This window comes from Crinia signifera, chromosome 5 (genome assembly GCF_055691185.1).
Source record: "Crinia signifera chromosome 5, ASM5569118v1, whole genome shotgun sequence".
Lineage (NCBI taxonomy): Eukaryota > Metazoa > Chordata > Amphibia > Anura > Myobatrachidae > Crinia > Crinia signifera.
In genome coordinates this window covers 187633798-187651077 of record NC_139221.1, presented here as the reverse complement: position 1 = coordinate 187651077, position 17280 = coordinate 187633798, and the positions used below count along the sequence as shown (strand labels likewise).

The 17280-nt window shown below is 47.1% G+C and overlaps 1 protein-coding gene across 12 annotated transcripts in view; it reads right to left on the bottom strand.

Moving 5' to 3' along the window:
* LOC146080731 (uncharacterized) overlaps window positions 1-17280 on the bottom strand; it is a 258773-nt gene that overhangs the window by 79758 nt on the left and 161735 nt on the right. For all 12 annotated transcript variants that reach the window (XM_083188317.1, XM_083188319.1, XM_083188314.1 and 9 more), the window contains one exon: window positions 17059-17110. In XM_083188317.1, coding sequence (XP_083044443.1) covers window positions 17059-17110 — 52 coding nt within the window. The remainder of the gene's footprint in view (window positions 1-17058; window positions 17111-17280) is intronic.

Sequence of the window (17280 nt, the reverse complement as noted above, 5' to 3'; positions counted from 1 at the left end):
CCGCCAGCTGCGTCTCCTCCTCCTGCAGCTTCGCCAGGTCCCAACTCCCCAGCTCGTGACCAGATGTGCCTCCTCCTCCCTCAGCCGCGCTGGATCCACTCCTCTGCCCTGCCTGCAGCCAATGGAAATCGGGTAGGCGGCACCCAAGGGGACTCCATTACACTGCCTCCCTCGGCAGCATTTTCTTTTACTTAAAAAAAAAAAAATCCTGTGCATGGCGGGCCGGCGGGCAGGGGGCCACTGAGATCAGCTTCGCGGGCCACGGGTTGAAGACCCCTGCTCTAAATGATACAAGTATGTTAAAGGAATTAAAGGGACTACAGGTGAAAAAGGTATGGAAGCCATACTCAGTGACAGTGATCAGCCAGGTATACGGAAAAGACGGGATTAAGACCTCCCTTCAATTAAAATAGGAGTTTAATATACCAAAGACGTACTTTTTCCGGTACCTACAACTGATATCTGCTCTGGAGGCTCACTTTCCTAATTCCCCTCCAGTTTTTGAAGAATCCTCAATAAAAGCAATTTTAAAAACCGGTGGAAAGGCCAAACTAGTGTCAAGGATATATAAAAACCTTAACAGAGCTAAAACCAGGGATGGATTGAATGTATTGAGAGAAAAATGGGCGGAGGATGTGGGCCCAATGGGGGAGAGTGAGTGGGCTATGGCCAGGTCATCCATACTGAAAGCCACTAACTCATTGCGAACAGAACATGTGCAACTGTTCGTCTTTCATAGGTCATATCTGTCAATGACCAGAATGGTAAAGTTTGCTGGTAGAGCATCAAACATCTGCCCAAAATGTAACAGCGAGACAGGTACATTTATACATTTGCTGTGGGGATGTCGGGTGGTAGCTAAGTTTTGGGGGGAAATTATACAGATAATAATAGACACCGGAATAGCTAAAGAAATTCTGACCCCGAAATGTTGCATACTTGGCATTATGAGCAACAGTAGATTGAAAATGGAGGATAAACTATATGTGATTAACATGTTTTCATTGGCCAAGGTGATAGTGGCTAGAACGTGGCTATCCAGCAAAGGCCCAGACACCAACAGCTGGAAGGCCTTGATTTACTACACTGTTAGAGGTGAAAAAATTGTGCACTTAAATAGGAACAGAATGAGTAAATATGAAAGAATTTGGCACTACTGGATAGCATCTGCACATTGGAGTAACGCCACAATTAATTAAATGAAATACAATAGAAATGATATAATTAAGCCATTGAAGCGTATGCACACATTTAAAAGATAGCATTGCACAATTAAAACAAAATATAAGAAGCACCGACACACAGAAGTTAGATAATGGCACATAACTACAACAGATAGTGATATAGACGGTGGGAGAGTGTGTCAATTAGTGAGTAATAAATTATAAAAAAATAAATAAAAAAAAAAGACATTCCTATTATCACACAGCGAAGGCTGTTGCACATACACTTTAAATTGGAGCATATCTTAACTGTACAGTTGTTATAAAAGGCACTTCCAGGATCGGCAAATCCGCAAGATAGGTGGTTATAGATCCCTAGGAGAATGTGCTGCCACAGCACTAATTGTTATGTATGTATTTATGTATTAATGTTGTGTAATACATTCGCAGAGCAAAGCAGCCCAAACTATGCGAAGGTTGTTCTATATGCTTGTACCATGATATAGGGCTGTTTATCGTATGTGTTATTTTTTTTTTTATTTATATGTGAGAAATTTAAATAAAGAATACATTTAAAAAAAAATACGTTCAAAATAAGGTTGGACAAACATTTATTGGATAAAAACATCCAAGGGTACTAATAAGAATCATATTCTGTCTTTTACAAGGGATAAGCTATTAAAAATAGGATTTATGGTCTTACCTTGATAAATCCCTTTCTTTGAGTCCATAGGGGGCACAGGAGTTCACGCTGGGTATGAGAGGTGAGGTAGCAGAGCGTGCACCAAAGGGTTACAAAAATGTACCCAGCATGCTCCCTGCCTCCCTTCTCCCTCATAACCCGCCCCCTGACCCTGAGTCACCAGTTTCGTTAGCAAGCCCAAGGTAGGAGCAGAGCCAGAGAAGAAGGAAAAGCATACACACATCCACATAGCATACAGGCCCTAAAGCCATGGACCTTTCCTACATAGGAAGCCCCGCTACCAGGTGCGTCTGGGAGGGCGTCCTGTGCCCCCTATGGACTCAAAGAAAGGGATTTATCAAGGTAAGACCATAAATCCTATTTTCTTTTTCGTCCACTAGGGGGCACAGGAGTTCACGCTGGGACGTCCTAAAGCTGTCCCCTCACAGGTGGGGGACGCTCCTGGACTGCGGAAAGCACATGTCTACCAAACTGTGCATTAGCCGATGCAAAGGTATCAAATGCATAAAACTTGATAAAGGTCTGGGAAGAGGACCAAGTAGCCGCCTTACAGAGCTGTTCAGCCGAGGCGCCTCGATTAGCGGCCCAGGATGTACCCACAGACCTGGTAGAATGTGCAGTAATCAGTGCGGAAAGATACGCTTGGCGAACCACTGATCTGAGCCATCTCACCAAGGACTGTTTGGAAGCGGGCCAGCCCCTCTTATTGGCCCCATAAAGCACAAACAGTGAACCCGACTTACAAGTTGACTTAGTCCTGCGAAGATAAATCTGCAACGCACGGACTACATCAAGAGAAGCTTCAGCTTCAGAAGAACCTGGAAAAGAAGGCACCACTATTTCCTGGTTAAGGTGAAACTCAGACACCACCTTTGGAAGAAAATCCAGTTTGGTACAAAGAACCACCCTGTCCGGGTGAAATACCAGAAAAGACGGTTTCAATGATAATGCACTCATGTCAGACCCCCTTCGTGCTGGGGAAATAGCCAACAAGAAGCCACCTTCCAGGATAGCCATTTCAGATCCACCTCCTCCAGAGGCTCGAAAGGAGACGATTGAAGTGCCCGGAAAACCTCTAAAGAGGGACACCTCAACAGCCAGCCCGTCAAAGCCAGGCGACTCAAGTCCGGGTGTCGGAATGGCCCCTGTGAAATTAGGTCTGGACGCAGAGGTAGATTCAGAGGAGAGGCTACCAACAGGTTCCATAGATCCGCGTACCAACCTCGACAGGGCCACTAGGATCATCATTCCTCCCTCCTTCCTGAACTTCCACAGAAGGCGAAGTAGGAGTTGGAACAGGGGGAATGCGTACACTGTCCTGCCGACTTAAAAAGTCTGCCTCAAAATTGAGAACCCCTGGGATGAAGACTGCAGAGATTGCAGAAATCTGCTTCTCCGCCCACCTGAATATCTTTGAGACTTCTTTCATCGCTCCTTTGCTGCGTGTCCCGCCCTGCCTGTTGATAAAGGCCACGGGCATGGTGCTGTCGGACCGGATCTTTACAGGGCACCCTCGGATGAGGGACCCCAACCTCTAAAGAGCCAGAAGGATTGCTCTCAATTCCAGGAGATTGATCGGAAGGCGATCGGAAGGCGACTCTCCGGAGCCATCCAGCGACCCTGAAAAGATTGAGAATTGCAAACCGCTCCCCAGCCCCGTAGGCTGGCATCCGTGGTAAGCAAGACTCAGGTTGGCCCAATGTGTATGGCTGTAGGTTCCCAGGCTGTCTAACCTCCCCCTCAGGCATCAACCCCCGGGACATAGCCTGACTAATTGTCCCTGGTGATCTAGTGGAAAGGTGGAGCAGTCCAGACCCCCACTACCTGCCCCCCCGCTGACTCCCATACAAACGGGGGGGATCGCTGCTAGGCACGGCTCCCTGCAAGCAGGGAACCGCCGCTTACCTGCCCGGGGACGGAGTGCAGCATGCGGGAGCCTTCGAGAGAGGGTCCCGCGACGGAAGTCCCCAGCCCAGTCGCCAGCGCTGCCGTCGCCGAGTGATGGAGCTGCGCTGCCGGTGATTCACTAAAAGAGCACCCGCCGCAGCAGCTCTAACCCATGGCTGTTCTAACAGCCGCGATAATGGTGCTGCTCTCTTGGCACCAAAGAAAAAACTGGTGACTCAGGGTCAGGGGGCGGGTTATGAGGGAGAAGGGAGGCAGGGAGCATGCTGGGTACATTTTTGTAACCCTTTGGTGCACGCTCTGCTACCTCACCTCTCATACCCAGTGTGAACTCCTGTGCCCCCTAGTGGACGAAAAAGAAATCTAGGTTGAACTCGATGGAAGCAAGTCTTTATTCAGCCTTATCTACTATGTAACTACATCAGCTCGACCAGCAGTACTTCTGCTGTTCCACTTGTAGTTTCCCAGCTGCAGCAATTAAAATGTCATCCAGATATGGCAATATCATAAAGCCGTTAAGCTTCAGTTTTGCTTTAACCACTACGAATGGCAATGCTTGCAGAAGATATGACATTTTAGGAACTTTTGATGACCTTCATTGATAGGTACAAGTGTCCTTCAAGTCTATGGATGTCAGCCTTGAGTGGGTGGAGGACAGAAGTCCGGCCGGATGGAACTTTAGGATTCCATTTTGAATGATCTTGCTTTGATATTTTCGTTGAGACGTCTCAGATCCAGGATGGATCTGTATCTTCCTGAAGCTTTTTTGATTACGAAGAACATTGAGTACCACCCCTGATTTTTCTGGGATAATAGAACTCTTACTACCACTTGCTGCTTTATCATATCTTGTAGGCTTGATCTCAATGCATCCCACTCCTGTTGCTCTATTTGAGTTGGTGAGGTAAGGAAAAAATTTTGTTTAGGAACTCCAGCTTGTAACCGCTCCTGATTTCTTCCAGATGAATAAGTTTCTCAAGTTATTTACTAAATCTGTGTTCAAATCCCCCTCTGCCTATGATAGAACTGACGACTCCTCTAACATCATTGATTTGTCTGACTCCCCAAATGTCTCCTCCATATCGGAGTCCTCAGACATATCACAGAACTGATCTGGCTCTCTCTGCTGACACCTTTTTAAAATCTTATAAAATGTGTCTGATAATGCCTTAAATTTGTCTCTCCTTGCTGACTTCAGGCCTGATAATTAAATACTAACTATACTTTATTTCAGCACACACAGTCAACATCTTTTATCAGTAGAATGTGTGTGTGGGGCCTATGGACACAAAGGGGAATTCGGAGGTGATAAACACCCTTTGATCATTTTTTTCAAAAAATATTTACATATATTAAAAATACTTTAAACTTTATAAAATTATTACAATTTTTTTTAACAGTTTAGTGGGAAAAAGTGACATCCTTTATGCTTTGTAAAAAGATTTCCAATTGTAGTTTCAATATATCTCCTATCTAAATGATTAGCACTATAATAATCCAAATCTCCCAACTAATGGGCCCTACACGCAGGGCAACATTCAGGCATTTTCTGAGTTATTTTACTAAAATCAGAGATTGACAAATTTTTCTACAATCTAGGAGCCAGACTGGAGGCACACTGACACAGACAAAAAAGGTATGGGCACACTGACACACAAGAATACCTCTGTACCAAGGTGCCTAGCTTGTGCCCTCAGGCAATGGAGCAGGAGCAGTCACAGTTTTGAGTGGGCGGGCAGGACGGTGCTGTGCGGAATGCGGGGATGGAGCCGGGTAGCAGATGGCCACTCTCTTCTGTGGCAGAGGTGAAAGGGGAGTGGTGCCGGCAGCGTGGCCTAGAGCACTGCATATAATCCATCCCCACTGCAGGACCGATCCTGCACAGGGCCGTTCTGCCCGGCCACTCAAGGCTGCACAGCAGACACTATCTCCGAGTCCTGCTACGGGGGGTTCGAATCTCCAATATGCTGCCAGGGGGCGGGGGTCACATTACTATCAGCATTCATCAGCTATGTGGCCTCCTTAAGCATAGCCAGGAGCTGAGACACACTGCCGTTGTCCTATCTTCTCTGCAGACAGCAAGCGGCAGGCCACACCCCTCAAAGGATCTGGTAGTCAGGGAGGAAACAGAACTTCCCCCGTCAGATAATTTCGTGCAGTTGCTCAGAAGGTCCTACACATCTCTCGCATGTGTCAGGGGGGACAGGTCACCCGGGTCTGTGGTTGTCCATGTCCCCCTCGTCATGATGATGAACGGATAACTGACTGTTATAATATCCAGCGTTTTTATATGCCCCAAAGTTAGAGCCAGACCTCTCAGTAGAATAAGTACATTCCATCCAGGATATATATTAGTGATCCTATTTATAACAATCACAGCTCTGATATATCAAACAGGATAACATATACTAATTTACACAGAGGCAGTGCATCAACATCGTTCCAAAGAGAAGAATCAATCAACATAACTGTATAAATGGCATCCAAAACTTCAAATCCGAGCAGAATACCTCTCCTTAGTCCTGCTAATATTTGGCAGAGAAATTAATTTTAGCATCCCTGTAAACCCAAAAACGTACTTTTACAGCCTGAGAATATGGAGGTGATAGTCCCAAATTTGCCCTATTTATCCAAGGACAAGCACAAATATAATGGTAAAAGGAACTATAACATAGTAAGCATCGTCGCCACAAGTCCAGTGGTATAGCTGCATTTTGGATTTTGAAGAAGTCCTCCTAAAACAGGAGATAATATGGTGTCGGCGGCCTTATGTGTGAGCGATATAAAGGACTCCTCTTCCTTAACAGGAGTATCCAAAGGTCGAGCCGGTATCGAAGATATGGAGACCACAGCCGCCAGAACTTCAAATTGAGCAAGGAGCCTCTGACTGGAGGCATTTATGGCATGAAGGATTTGTTGCACATATCCTGACATTGTAAATGGTGAAGTGGCACTCAATACTGGGTAAAATGGCGGTGGCTAGCACACCAAAGGGTCCTCCACTGGTCTGCTAAGGATAGCGCCTGCTAACCTCCAGTGCCACAAATGAAATCGCTCGGATAGCAGAGCTTGTGTACGCAACCAAAGCCCTCCATCTTGTGTGTTTCAGATAAAGCAGGGGTTCCTACCGAGCTCAGTATATTTAGGAGTAAGTCAACACAGGCGCCGCAGCCCAGGGGACTGACTGGCAAGATGGCGCCGGCCTCTCCGTGCGGCCTGAGCTGCGTGTCCCCAAAGAGACAACACCAGCTCTCGCCACTAGGTCTCCGGGAAAGCCACCAGATGCCCCCCACGGCCAAGTCACCCGGCAAGAGGCACCAGCGTCGGATACTGGGGCCGCACAGCGGTGCATACAGGAGGGGAAGGCGGCAGGGCACCTGGAACAGGAGTGTAGTACCGGGATTTACGGATATGGTGTTCTTTGTATATACAAAGCGGCTGCAGTCCAGTCACTTAATAATTGCAGCAATGCAAGTACAGGAAGTAGAGGACTCAGGCTGTGCAGCCACACTCACCCCCACCAAGATTGATTTAAGTGTCTGCCCCAGTCTCCAGGCCCTCAGGCAGATGGAGGAGGGGAGGATCCAAAATGGTGCCCGGTGGTCAGACGCGGCCGCACTGTCAAGGCCACACCACCGCTCGCAGGAATCAGCAGCCGCCAACTCAGAAGTACCAGGAGAGCCAGCCTCAACAGTCCGATCCCCGGTGACCCCCCGCCGCCGCGCCCGCCAGACGGAGCCGCCAGGGGGAGCGAGGAACCCAAGATGACGCCCGGGAGAGCACACGGAGCGCCAGGCCAGTTACAGGAGTCCACGGGCGGCACAGGACATACAGGAGATGCTGGAGAGTGGAGGATCCACGGCCCCAGAGACAGGAGTTTTAATCAGCATAATCGGCTTGTGTGCCCTGTAACTGAAAAAGGGGGATTTTTGTAAGAACTTACCCTTTCTCTGAGTCCAACCCGGTGACACAGCTAACCTTGGGAAGTAGGAGAGTTCGCAACAGCCAGGGCACCTATGCTGAAAGCTTTCCTCCTCCCTTCTGCACCCCATCATGCTTCAGTTCCACTTGAAAAGCACACTAGGATACACAACTCAGTACTATGCCCAACATCTTATATACACAATCATATAACCATAACATGACAAACATGAACGGTATGACTTACTGAGCATATGGGAGGGATCACTGTGTCACCGGGACGGACTCAGAGAAAGGGGTTTGAATGGTAAGTTCTTTAAAAAAAATCCCCTTTTCTCTTTCGTCCATCCAGGTGTCACAGCTAACCTGGGGACATTCACGAGCCGGTCCTTTGAGAGAGTATGCTCAGACTGCCAGTTCTCATCACTGCAAATCCAAATGAAGTGTCCTCCAACACAAACTCATGAAACCTGTAAAATATGGTAAAGGTGTGAACAGAGGACCAAGTGGCAGCCCTGCACTTGGTCCTGCTCCGCTGTAGCCCCATGACGCACAGCCCAAGAGGAATCAACTGACCTGGTGGTATGTGCATTAATTCGAGAAGGAACAGGTCTACCTACCCTGGTGTAAGCAAAGGCAATTACTGACCTTAACCACCTGGCAATAGTCTTAGAAGCAGGCCATCCTCTCTTATGCACATCATACAAGACCAACAACAGATCTGTTTTGCGGATGTCCTTTACCCTTTCCACGTACATTTGAACTACGTTTAAAAAGGAGAAAACACCGGGAGAACAATCTCCTGGTTTAAATAAAAGGAAGAAACCATTTTTTGCAAAAACTTAGGTACTGTTCGAAGCACAACCTATCTTCATGAAAAATTAAATGTAGAGATTTACAGGATAAAGCTCCCAACTCCAAAACACGTCTAGCCGAGGCAATGGCTAACAAAAAAGTCAATTTCCAAGATACATATTTAAGGTCAGCCGACCTTAACAGGTCAAAAGGAGGATTCTGCAACACTGACAGAACCAACGATAAATCCCAAGGCGCCACCGGCTGCCTATATGGAGGCTTTAACCTGGTAACATCCTGCAAAAAGGTCTGAACCTTAGGTAAAAAGGCTATCCTTTTCTGAAAGAATTTTCTGAAAGAAAATGGACAGAGCAGAAAGCTTTTAGAGACTGTAATCCCAAACCAGATGAGAAACCATCCTGAAGTAAATCTAACCATCTAGACACCTTGAACCTGGTTGTGTGCACTTTCTGACGCTCACACCACCTGATGTAAATTTTCCAGACTCGATGATAATTAGCAGAAGAGACTGGTTTACGAGCCCTAAGCAGTGTCTGGATCACTGCATCAGACAATCCTTTCTTCTTTAGTAAGGTCTCATAAGCCAGGCCATCAAACTGAGTCGAGCTAGGTCCAGGTGCAGAAATGGCCTTAGTCTTAAAAGGTCCTGAGGAAGAGGCCAAGATTGCACTGATAACCTCAGAATGTCCGAATACCAAGACCGCTTGGGCCAGTCTGGTGCAATCAGAATGGCCTGTACTTGTTGAGACTTCACCCTTCTCAACATCCGCAGTATCATTGGGAACGGAGGGAAAATGTAGACCAGGTGAAAGTGCCACGGAACCATCATGGCATCCACCACCCAGGGTCCCTGGTCCTGGAACAGAATTTTGGAACCTGACTATTGTTCCTGGATGCCATTAGATCCACTTCTGGGAGCCCCCAGCGACTCACAGTTTCCTGGAATACCTCCGGATGGAATGACAATTCCCCCTCCAGCAGGTCCTCCCTGCTGAGGAAATCCGCCTCTACATTCCGGATCCCCGGAATGAAGACCGCCAACAGAACCGGAATGTTGATTTCTGCCCTGCTGAAAATCTGCGAGATTTCCTGCTGCGAGTCCCGCCCTGATGATTCAGGTAAGCCACTGCCGTGGCGTAGTCTGACTCTATTCTGATCGGAAGGCCCTTCAGACAATCCTCGGCCTGTTGGAGAATCTTCCAAACTGCTTGAAGTTCCAATATATTTATTGGTAGTCTGGGTTCCTGTTTGGACCACAGGCCCTGCAACCGATGGTGAAGGGCAACCGTACCCCAACCCGAGACTGGCGTCGGTCATTATCACCACCCAGTCCCAAGAGCGAAGTGACCACCCCAGTTGCAACGTCTCTATGTCCGTCAACCAGAGTAAGCACTCCTTTGTCTCCTGAGAGAGAAGTAATTTTTCTTGTTTCATGGTTTTCGCATTCCCTGACCAACAGGAAAGGATGTTCCATTGAAATGTTCTGGAATGAAACCTGGCAAACTGAAGCGTCTCGAAAGTTGACACCATTTTGCCTTGGAGCTTCACCCCTTGCTAAACTGTAGGCCTTGACGCCTGCAGTAACAGTAATACCAGCTATTGGATGTCCCTTGCTTTCGACTCTGGTAGGAATACCCGGTGTAAATGGGTGTCCAGGATTACGCCCAGAAACAGCAATCTCTGTGAGGGAATTAAATGAGACTTGGGCAGATTGAGCACCCATCCCATGTCATGCAAGAACTGTGTCGCCACTGATAGATGTTCATGTAATTTTTTCTCTGACTTTGAATAGCAGATAGTCTAAGTAGGGGATAATCACTATGTCTCTCAGCCTGAGTGACTGCCATGACAGCCATCACCTTTGTGAATACCCTCGGTGCTGTAGGCAGACCAAAAGGTAGGGCCTGGAACTGTAAATGAGTCTCCCCTATCGCAAAGCGAAGTAAGGACTGATGTTCTTTGCATATGGGTATATGCAGATATGCATCCTGAATGTCCACAGATGCCAAAAATTCCCCTGGCTATATGCTGCCAAGCACTGAGCACAGGGACTCCATGCGGAAGTGATCCACCCAAAGGTGTTGGTTTAAAGACTTTAAATTTAGTATAGGTCTGACTGAGACATCTGGTTTGGGCACCAAGAAGAGGATTGAATAAAAACCTTTGTGTTCCTCCTGAGGAACTGGGACCAAAACCACCCCCAAAACGACCGTGCACGAACTGGCTTCCCTTGGCAAAGGGGTTGGAAGAAATCTCTGTGGAGGATCCCCCCCTGAGATTTATCCGATAACCTCTTGAGACAATTGAAAGGAACCAAGGGTCTGAGGTTGGAATATTCCACCTGTCCCGAAACTGCAGGAGGCGACCCCCCACTCTGAGACCAGAACGGGGAGCCTCCACCCCATCATGCAGAGGATTTATCCTCTCCTTTTGACACTTGCTTCTTACCAAAGGCCCCAAACCTGGATTTGGGGACTTTTCCTTTACCAGCAGGGAATCTACCTGTTTCCGCCTGTCCTTTGCTGGATGCTCCCCCTCGAAATGAAGAGCGAAAAACAGACTTAAACACTCCAAACCTTGAGCCTGAAGCTTTTGCAGTGGTAGGAAGAAACAAACTCTTACCCCCTGTGGCTTGCTTTATTATAGACTCCAGTTCAGAATCAAAAAGCAGCTCCCCTTTAAATGCCAAAGTCTCAAGGGCTTTCTTAGATACGCTGTCTGCATTCCAGGTCTTAAGCCATAGGGTTCGTCTAGCAGACACAGATGTACCGGATACCTTGGACGCCATCTTAGCGCCTTCTTCCCCAGCCTCAGTGTTTACTCTGCTGCACATCGGAGTTTTTCTGCTAGGATAAACGCCTCAGAATAAGCCCGCAGCTGATCTCCCAAAGCCTCAGCACACTTAATCATAGCTTTCGTTACCCAAGCTGAGGCAATAAAGGGGCGGAGTGTATAGCCCACTCCCTCAAAAACTGCTTTAAGGCAACCTTCCACTTTCTTGTCTACTGGGTCCTTAAAGGCTGCACCACCTTGGACCGGCAGCGCTGTAGCTTTTGACAATATAGCCACAGGAGCGTCTACCAACGGGACTTTCTCCCACAATTTCACATGCTCCTCAGGCATAGGGTTCATGTTTGCAAACCTCTTAGACATAGTCACTTTTTTATCAGGGACTTTCCAAGCTTCCCCTAACAAGGAGACCATACCTTCATCCGAAGGAAATGTCACATTCTCTATGCATTCTCTTGAACACACAATGAGCCTGCACCTTGTCCTCCTCCGACAAGTCTAACGCCTGCTTTACGGCCAGGATTAAAGCCTCAATGCCTGGGACAGAAGCATCAGCCTCTTCCCTTTGGTCCCAAGTTAAGTCATCTGAACAGACACCATCATCATCAGAATCTAAGGATAACAGAGGAGGTGTAGCTAAAGGCCACCTGGAGGAAGGACTTTCAGGAGGTTTTGCAAACTTTTCCATTAGGGAATTAATCTTATGGATACCTTGTGCAGTGTCCTGTAGACCTGCAATAACATGGTGTCCCCTTGCGAAGGAGCAATGGGTCTCATATAAGTCTGGGAGGAAGAACTAGGGTCAGGAGACTTAAGTAATCCTTCTGCCTATTAAGAGCCTCAGCCAAGGCATTCATAGACCTCCCCAACGCAGCAGCCCATGCAGGTTCTTGTTGCTCAGACCTCTGGGCATGCGCATCACTGGGCACAGTTTTACAAGCAGGGCAAAGGTCCCCTTGATCCATCTGTTCACATGTTAATTTAACCCTGCAAATACTGCAGTCCAATAACATGCCCCACGCTCCCCCACACCACAGCAGCAGCATCATCACCCGTGTCAGTCATTTTAACCCATGTTGCACAACGTCAGGCGAAGCACAAAGCAATGTATACAGTGTACTTATCTGTCTGCTTGCTGTAAGTGACCTCAGCGCCAGTGGGGATAGCGCTTTTCAGGAGAAACTGCACCCTGTGTACTTTGGAAGAAACAGCCAGGCTTCAGCTCCGCAGTATGGAGAGAAAATGGCGCCTGCACACAGAGTAGGAAGAGACCAAGTCCCTGCTTCAGCGAGGTAGGAAGCCAGAATTGGTGCCTTTCCCCCTTTAGCCGCTCCCACAAGTGTTTCTCCTCACCTCCAGTGCCTCCCCTTCACTCTGGGATCACTTGGAGTCATCCAGCTGCGTCGGACACCTGTAATAGACTTCACCTCCCTGGTGGGATTTCAGTCTATAAACCCTTCCAAGATGGCACCCGCCATCGCGGGAGGTCCTTTTCCCCCACGATCCCCTTCTAAGCAAGGAGCCGGTTCCGGACGTTCCCAGGGCAACCTCAGCTTGGCTGTGCAGTGGGTGCAGACAGCCCACCCCTGCACACAGAGCGCTGACAGGACGTGCTTCTGTCAGCCTTTGCTGCGCTCTCAGTGTGCAGCGCTTCTGTCAGAAGCAGCACACTGGAGAAAAACCTGCACTAAAACACTAAGTTAATAAAACAATAAAAAAACCTAGCTATTCTAGTCAAAAATCCAAAATAAAAAGCCGGCTGCAGCGGCAGCCGATCAGCACAGCACCCACTCCTGTGGCCACCTAAAACGAACTGGAGCATGATGGGATGCAGCTGGGAGAAGCTTGCGTCCAGAGGAAAGCTTTCAGCATAGGTGCCTTGGCTCCTGTGGACCCTCCTACATCCGTTTCGCTGTCTCTTACAGGGTAGCTTTATAAAGGTGGATAAAGCTGCCCTGTAAGACAGCGAAACGCGTTGGTGATAGGACTGGGACCTACCTTGGACACTATTTTTTCCTGCTCAAACATCTGGACGTTATTTACCATCCATTTCCTCCATTGGAGTATTGCAACCCCTTCAATTGGCAAATATACACTTCAGGGGACCCTTTGTTTGGTTTACCCACTCTATGGGAACGTGACTCCTCCAGCGGCATCTTTGGCAATCATCCAAACACACCACATTCTGGTGAGGATCCCCCTGGCAACTTACCATCCATCCAGCATAAGGGACACCTCCAGTGGCTTCACAGCTTGCCTCTTGCCTCCATTGGCCCAATTGGATTATAATTGGACTCCTCCCGGGAGTTGGACAGTCCTGAGCAGGTTTACCTTCATTTATTTAAATAGTATTTTTATACCAATCCAGGTCCCAGTATTCATCTTATATTGTTTTTAATGTACTGTAGTATACATGAATCATGTTATATTAATTAAATAAATTCATTTTTTTATATTATTTGTTTAAATCATTACTGAGCCCAGCACTTGTTCTCTTTCCCTTGCCTTCTTTCGGGGATCTGACTAATCCCCAGTGCAGCTGCTCACATTGAGTAAACAGCCCTGACACAAGTGCTCTCCACAGAGGATTATTTATTTTTCCTCTGTATTCTTTTCCAGTGCAGTACAATGCCTTATTGAGAGAGGCATTTACTTATGATTTGCTTGCCCAGCCACAGCAGCAGATCGGAGGACCAGGACTTGTCGTGGAGGTGGACGAGACCCTCTACACTAAGTGAAAGTACTCCGTGGGGAGGATTCTGCCACAGCAGTGGGTGTTCGGTGGCATGTGCCAAGAGACGGGGGGCCTGCTTTATGAAAGCAGTGGAACGCCGAAAAGCCACAACCCTGATGGATGCGATAACATTGCATGTTGCCCCTGGGAGTGTCATCTATAGTGACTGCTGGCGTGCTTATAAAACTGAGGAGTTGGTAGCGGCCGGCTACAAGCACGCCAGGGTAAATCACAAATATCACTTTGTGGACCCTGAGTCGGGAGTACATACACAGAACAGAGCGTATATGGGGGGGCCGCAAAGTGGCGCAACAAAAAACAACGTGGCACTGCAAGGCACAAGTTAACCTCTTATTTAGAGGAATTCATGTGGAGGAAAACTGTGGCAAAAGACCAGCCATTTGAGCGCATTTTATATGCCTTGAGCCTCTTGCCTAAGGGCTCTGTAGTGCCCACTTAGCACTTTTCTTTTTCTCTTATTTCTAATGATATTGTTCTTTCAAATGATATTGTTCTTTCGACTATATTGTTCTTATTCCATTTTAATGAGCTTACGCAGTTATGACTAAATTTACAGTTAAACGTTAACCTGTTTCTACATTACTGTCTCAGATGTGTTGTATGGATGCTGTGAATGTCTTCCTAAAACACCACCAGTATCAACGTGAACCCGAAGCGTGGCGAGCGCAGCATGCGTCCTCCCGACTTTTTCATACGCCCACTATTCACGTTGGCGTGGAGTTTATCTTATATAGCGTGGCGAGCGTAGCGTGGCGAGCGTAGCGTGCCCCGCGAGGGGAAGCGGATTACTATATGTTTTCCGCGCTAGTAACACTATATAAAATCAACTCCACGCCAATGTGGATAGTGGGGGTATGAAAAGGTCGGGAGGACGCGTTCCTCTGCCGCTCGCTACGCTTCCGGTTCACGTGGATAGAATATGGGGTCGTATGGATAATAGGGGAGTACCTAAAATAGAAGGAAATACATTAATTGTTCATATGGCATCACATTACATTACAAGTTTTTGTGTCATACAATGTGTGGTTAACAATGCAATGATATAATAGCGGGGAAAAATATACCGCCCAAAAAATACATTAATTTCTACTATCGCATCGTATGACACAACAAGTGCACATGCGATGCGATTTCCTTACGCTGAATACCCCACTACGAAAAAATAGCTTAGTGGGCGCCCAACTAACATATAAGTACCGAAACACACTTTATAAAATTAACTCCACGCCCACGTGGATAATGGGGGTATGACGTGGATAGTGGGTATATGATTGTGTTGTGTGTGTAGTGCATTAATACTTACCCCCGGCGCCAGCGTTCCCCCCCCCCCCTCCGGCACTCCGTCCCCGGCGGCAGCAATGTATGCAATTTGCGTACTGCCGTTGGGGGAGCAGGGAAAACATGTGATGCTCTCCCAAGCAGCAGTACGCTGAATGACTTACATTTTTACCGCATCTCCCCACCGCCGGCTCTATCCCCCCCTCCGCCGCTCAAGCGTTGGCCGCCACACCGACCCCGCTGCCCTGCTGAAGTAGCCCGCCCCACGTCTGCCCAAAGTAGGGCAGAAAGTAAGTGTACACCGCCGCCACATATTAGCCGGACGCCCAGCTAGGCTACGCTGACAACGTAGCCTAAGCTACGTTGTCAGCGTAGCCTAGCCGGGCGCCCGGCTAATACATAAGTACCCAGTAAGTTTATACATTTTCTATACATTTGTGATAAGAGCTAATCTGGCCTAACAGCCTTATAAAGTGGCACACCATAGGATATATCCACATTGGTTCATCCTCTAAATACAGAAAATTTTAATTACTGATTTTAAAAGATCTAATTCCTTGAGTTGGCTTGGTGTGTATATTTTCCATGCACATATATTTTAAACCACCAGAACATTACCAGTAAACCCCAGAAAAAAAATGTCCTTAAAAAAACCTTCGAAGGGCACATTGAAATGGGAAATTGTTATAAATAAAAAGTTTAGGGTACTTTAGTTATAAAAAAAATACCCTTCAAACGTCCGTGGTACATTAGATCTAGAAAAGAAAAGTGTGGATCTAAGAGAAGATGTAGGAATTATTGGAAGTATTCTCTCTTTACATTCCCATCATCTGCCTTGCATACTTTGGGGGCATTCAATGTGCCGCAGCTATTCGCGAGGTGGGAAATAGCGGCGGCTCCCTATTTAATGCTGTCTTTAGCGACAGCATTGAAGTGGGATCACGGCAGAACGGGCACATCTTTAGAAGCTGTCTGGCCTGTTCTGCCGATAACGGCCATGGATTGTCGCGATCCCAGCCGCAGATTGACAATCCACGACAGTTTTCGCGGCCACGTTCCCTCTGTGCCGATTAGCAGACAGGACATTGAATCCCGCCTGTGGTTCAGCTGTCGATTAGACTGCAAACAGGCCAGGATCACAGCTGTCTTGAGGGATCGATAGCCGTGATCCTGGACTGAATACCCCCCCTTAAAATCTTAAACAATCACACTGTTGTGATTGTCCTACAAAATAGCACAACTGGCATATTGGCAAAAAGCGATGTGTGTTTGTGTGTATGTTCCCTATAGACTCCAAATCGGCTTGACCGATTTTGATGAATTTTTCAGGCAATCTCCAGATTAGCCCAGTGGGTGATCCTGTGAAGTTTGGTAGCAATCTGATAAACAGAATTTTTTTTGTTTTTTGGCAATTTTGAGAAATATAATTTCTCCCATTTTTCTTGGGCGTAGCAAGGCACTGTACATATAGATATCTGCTAAAACTTCGTCACATGACCGCCCCCATCCATCCACCAGAAATCATCTGGCTATAGATAATTAGTACTTCCCGTGTGAAGCCGGGGCGGGTCGCTAGTATTTATGAAAAAAAAAAACAAGAAAAATAAACAGAAAAGATTTCACAAAGTAAAATTAACACATAAATAAGCCATTTTTGCAAATAACAGATCTCCCTTAAATTAAAAATGTATAACAGCTACCACACATTAAAATGTAAATATCCTCACCACATGCCAGTCAGTTTTTTTTCTGTGTTGATTCTTTTCACTGCGTTTTGTTCTGCATGAGAGATGGAACAATATCTACTGTAATTGTTTAAATAAATGGACACGCAACAGTATAGGAACAATGCACAGTGTAATGGTTATGACCTGTATAATACTCGTACCCAATGTCTTTTACGATCATTGTTTAATGTAAACTGAAACAATAGAATACAGGGGATAACC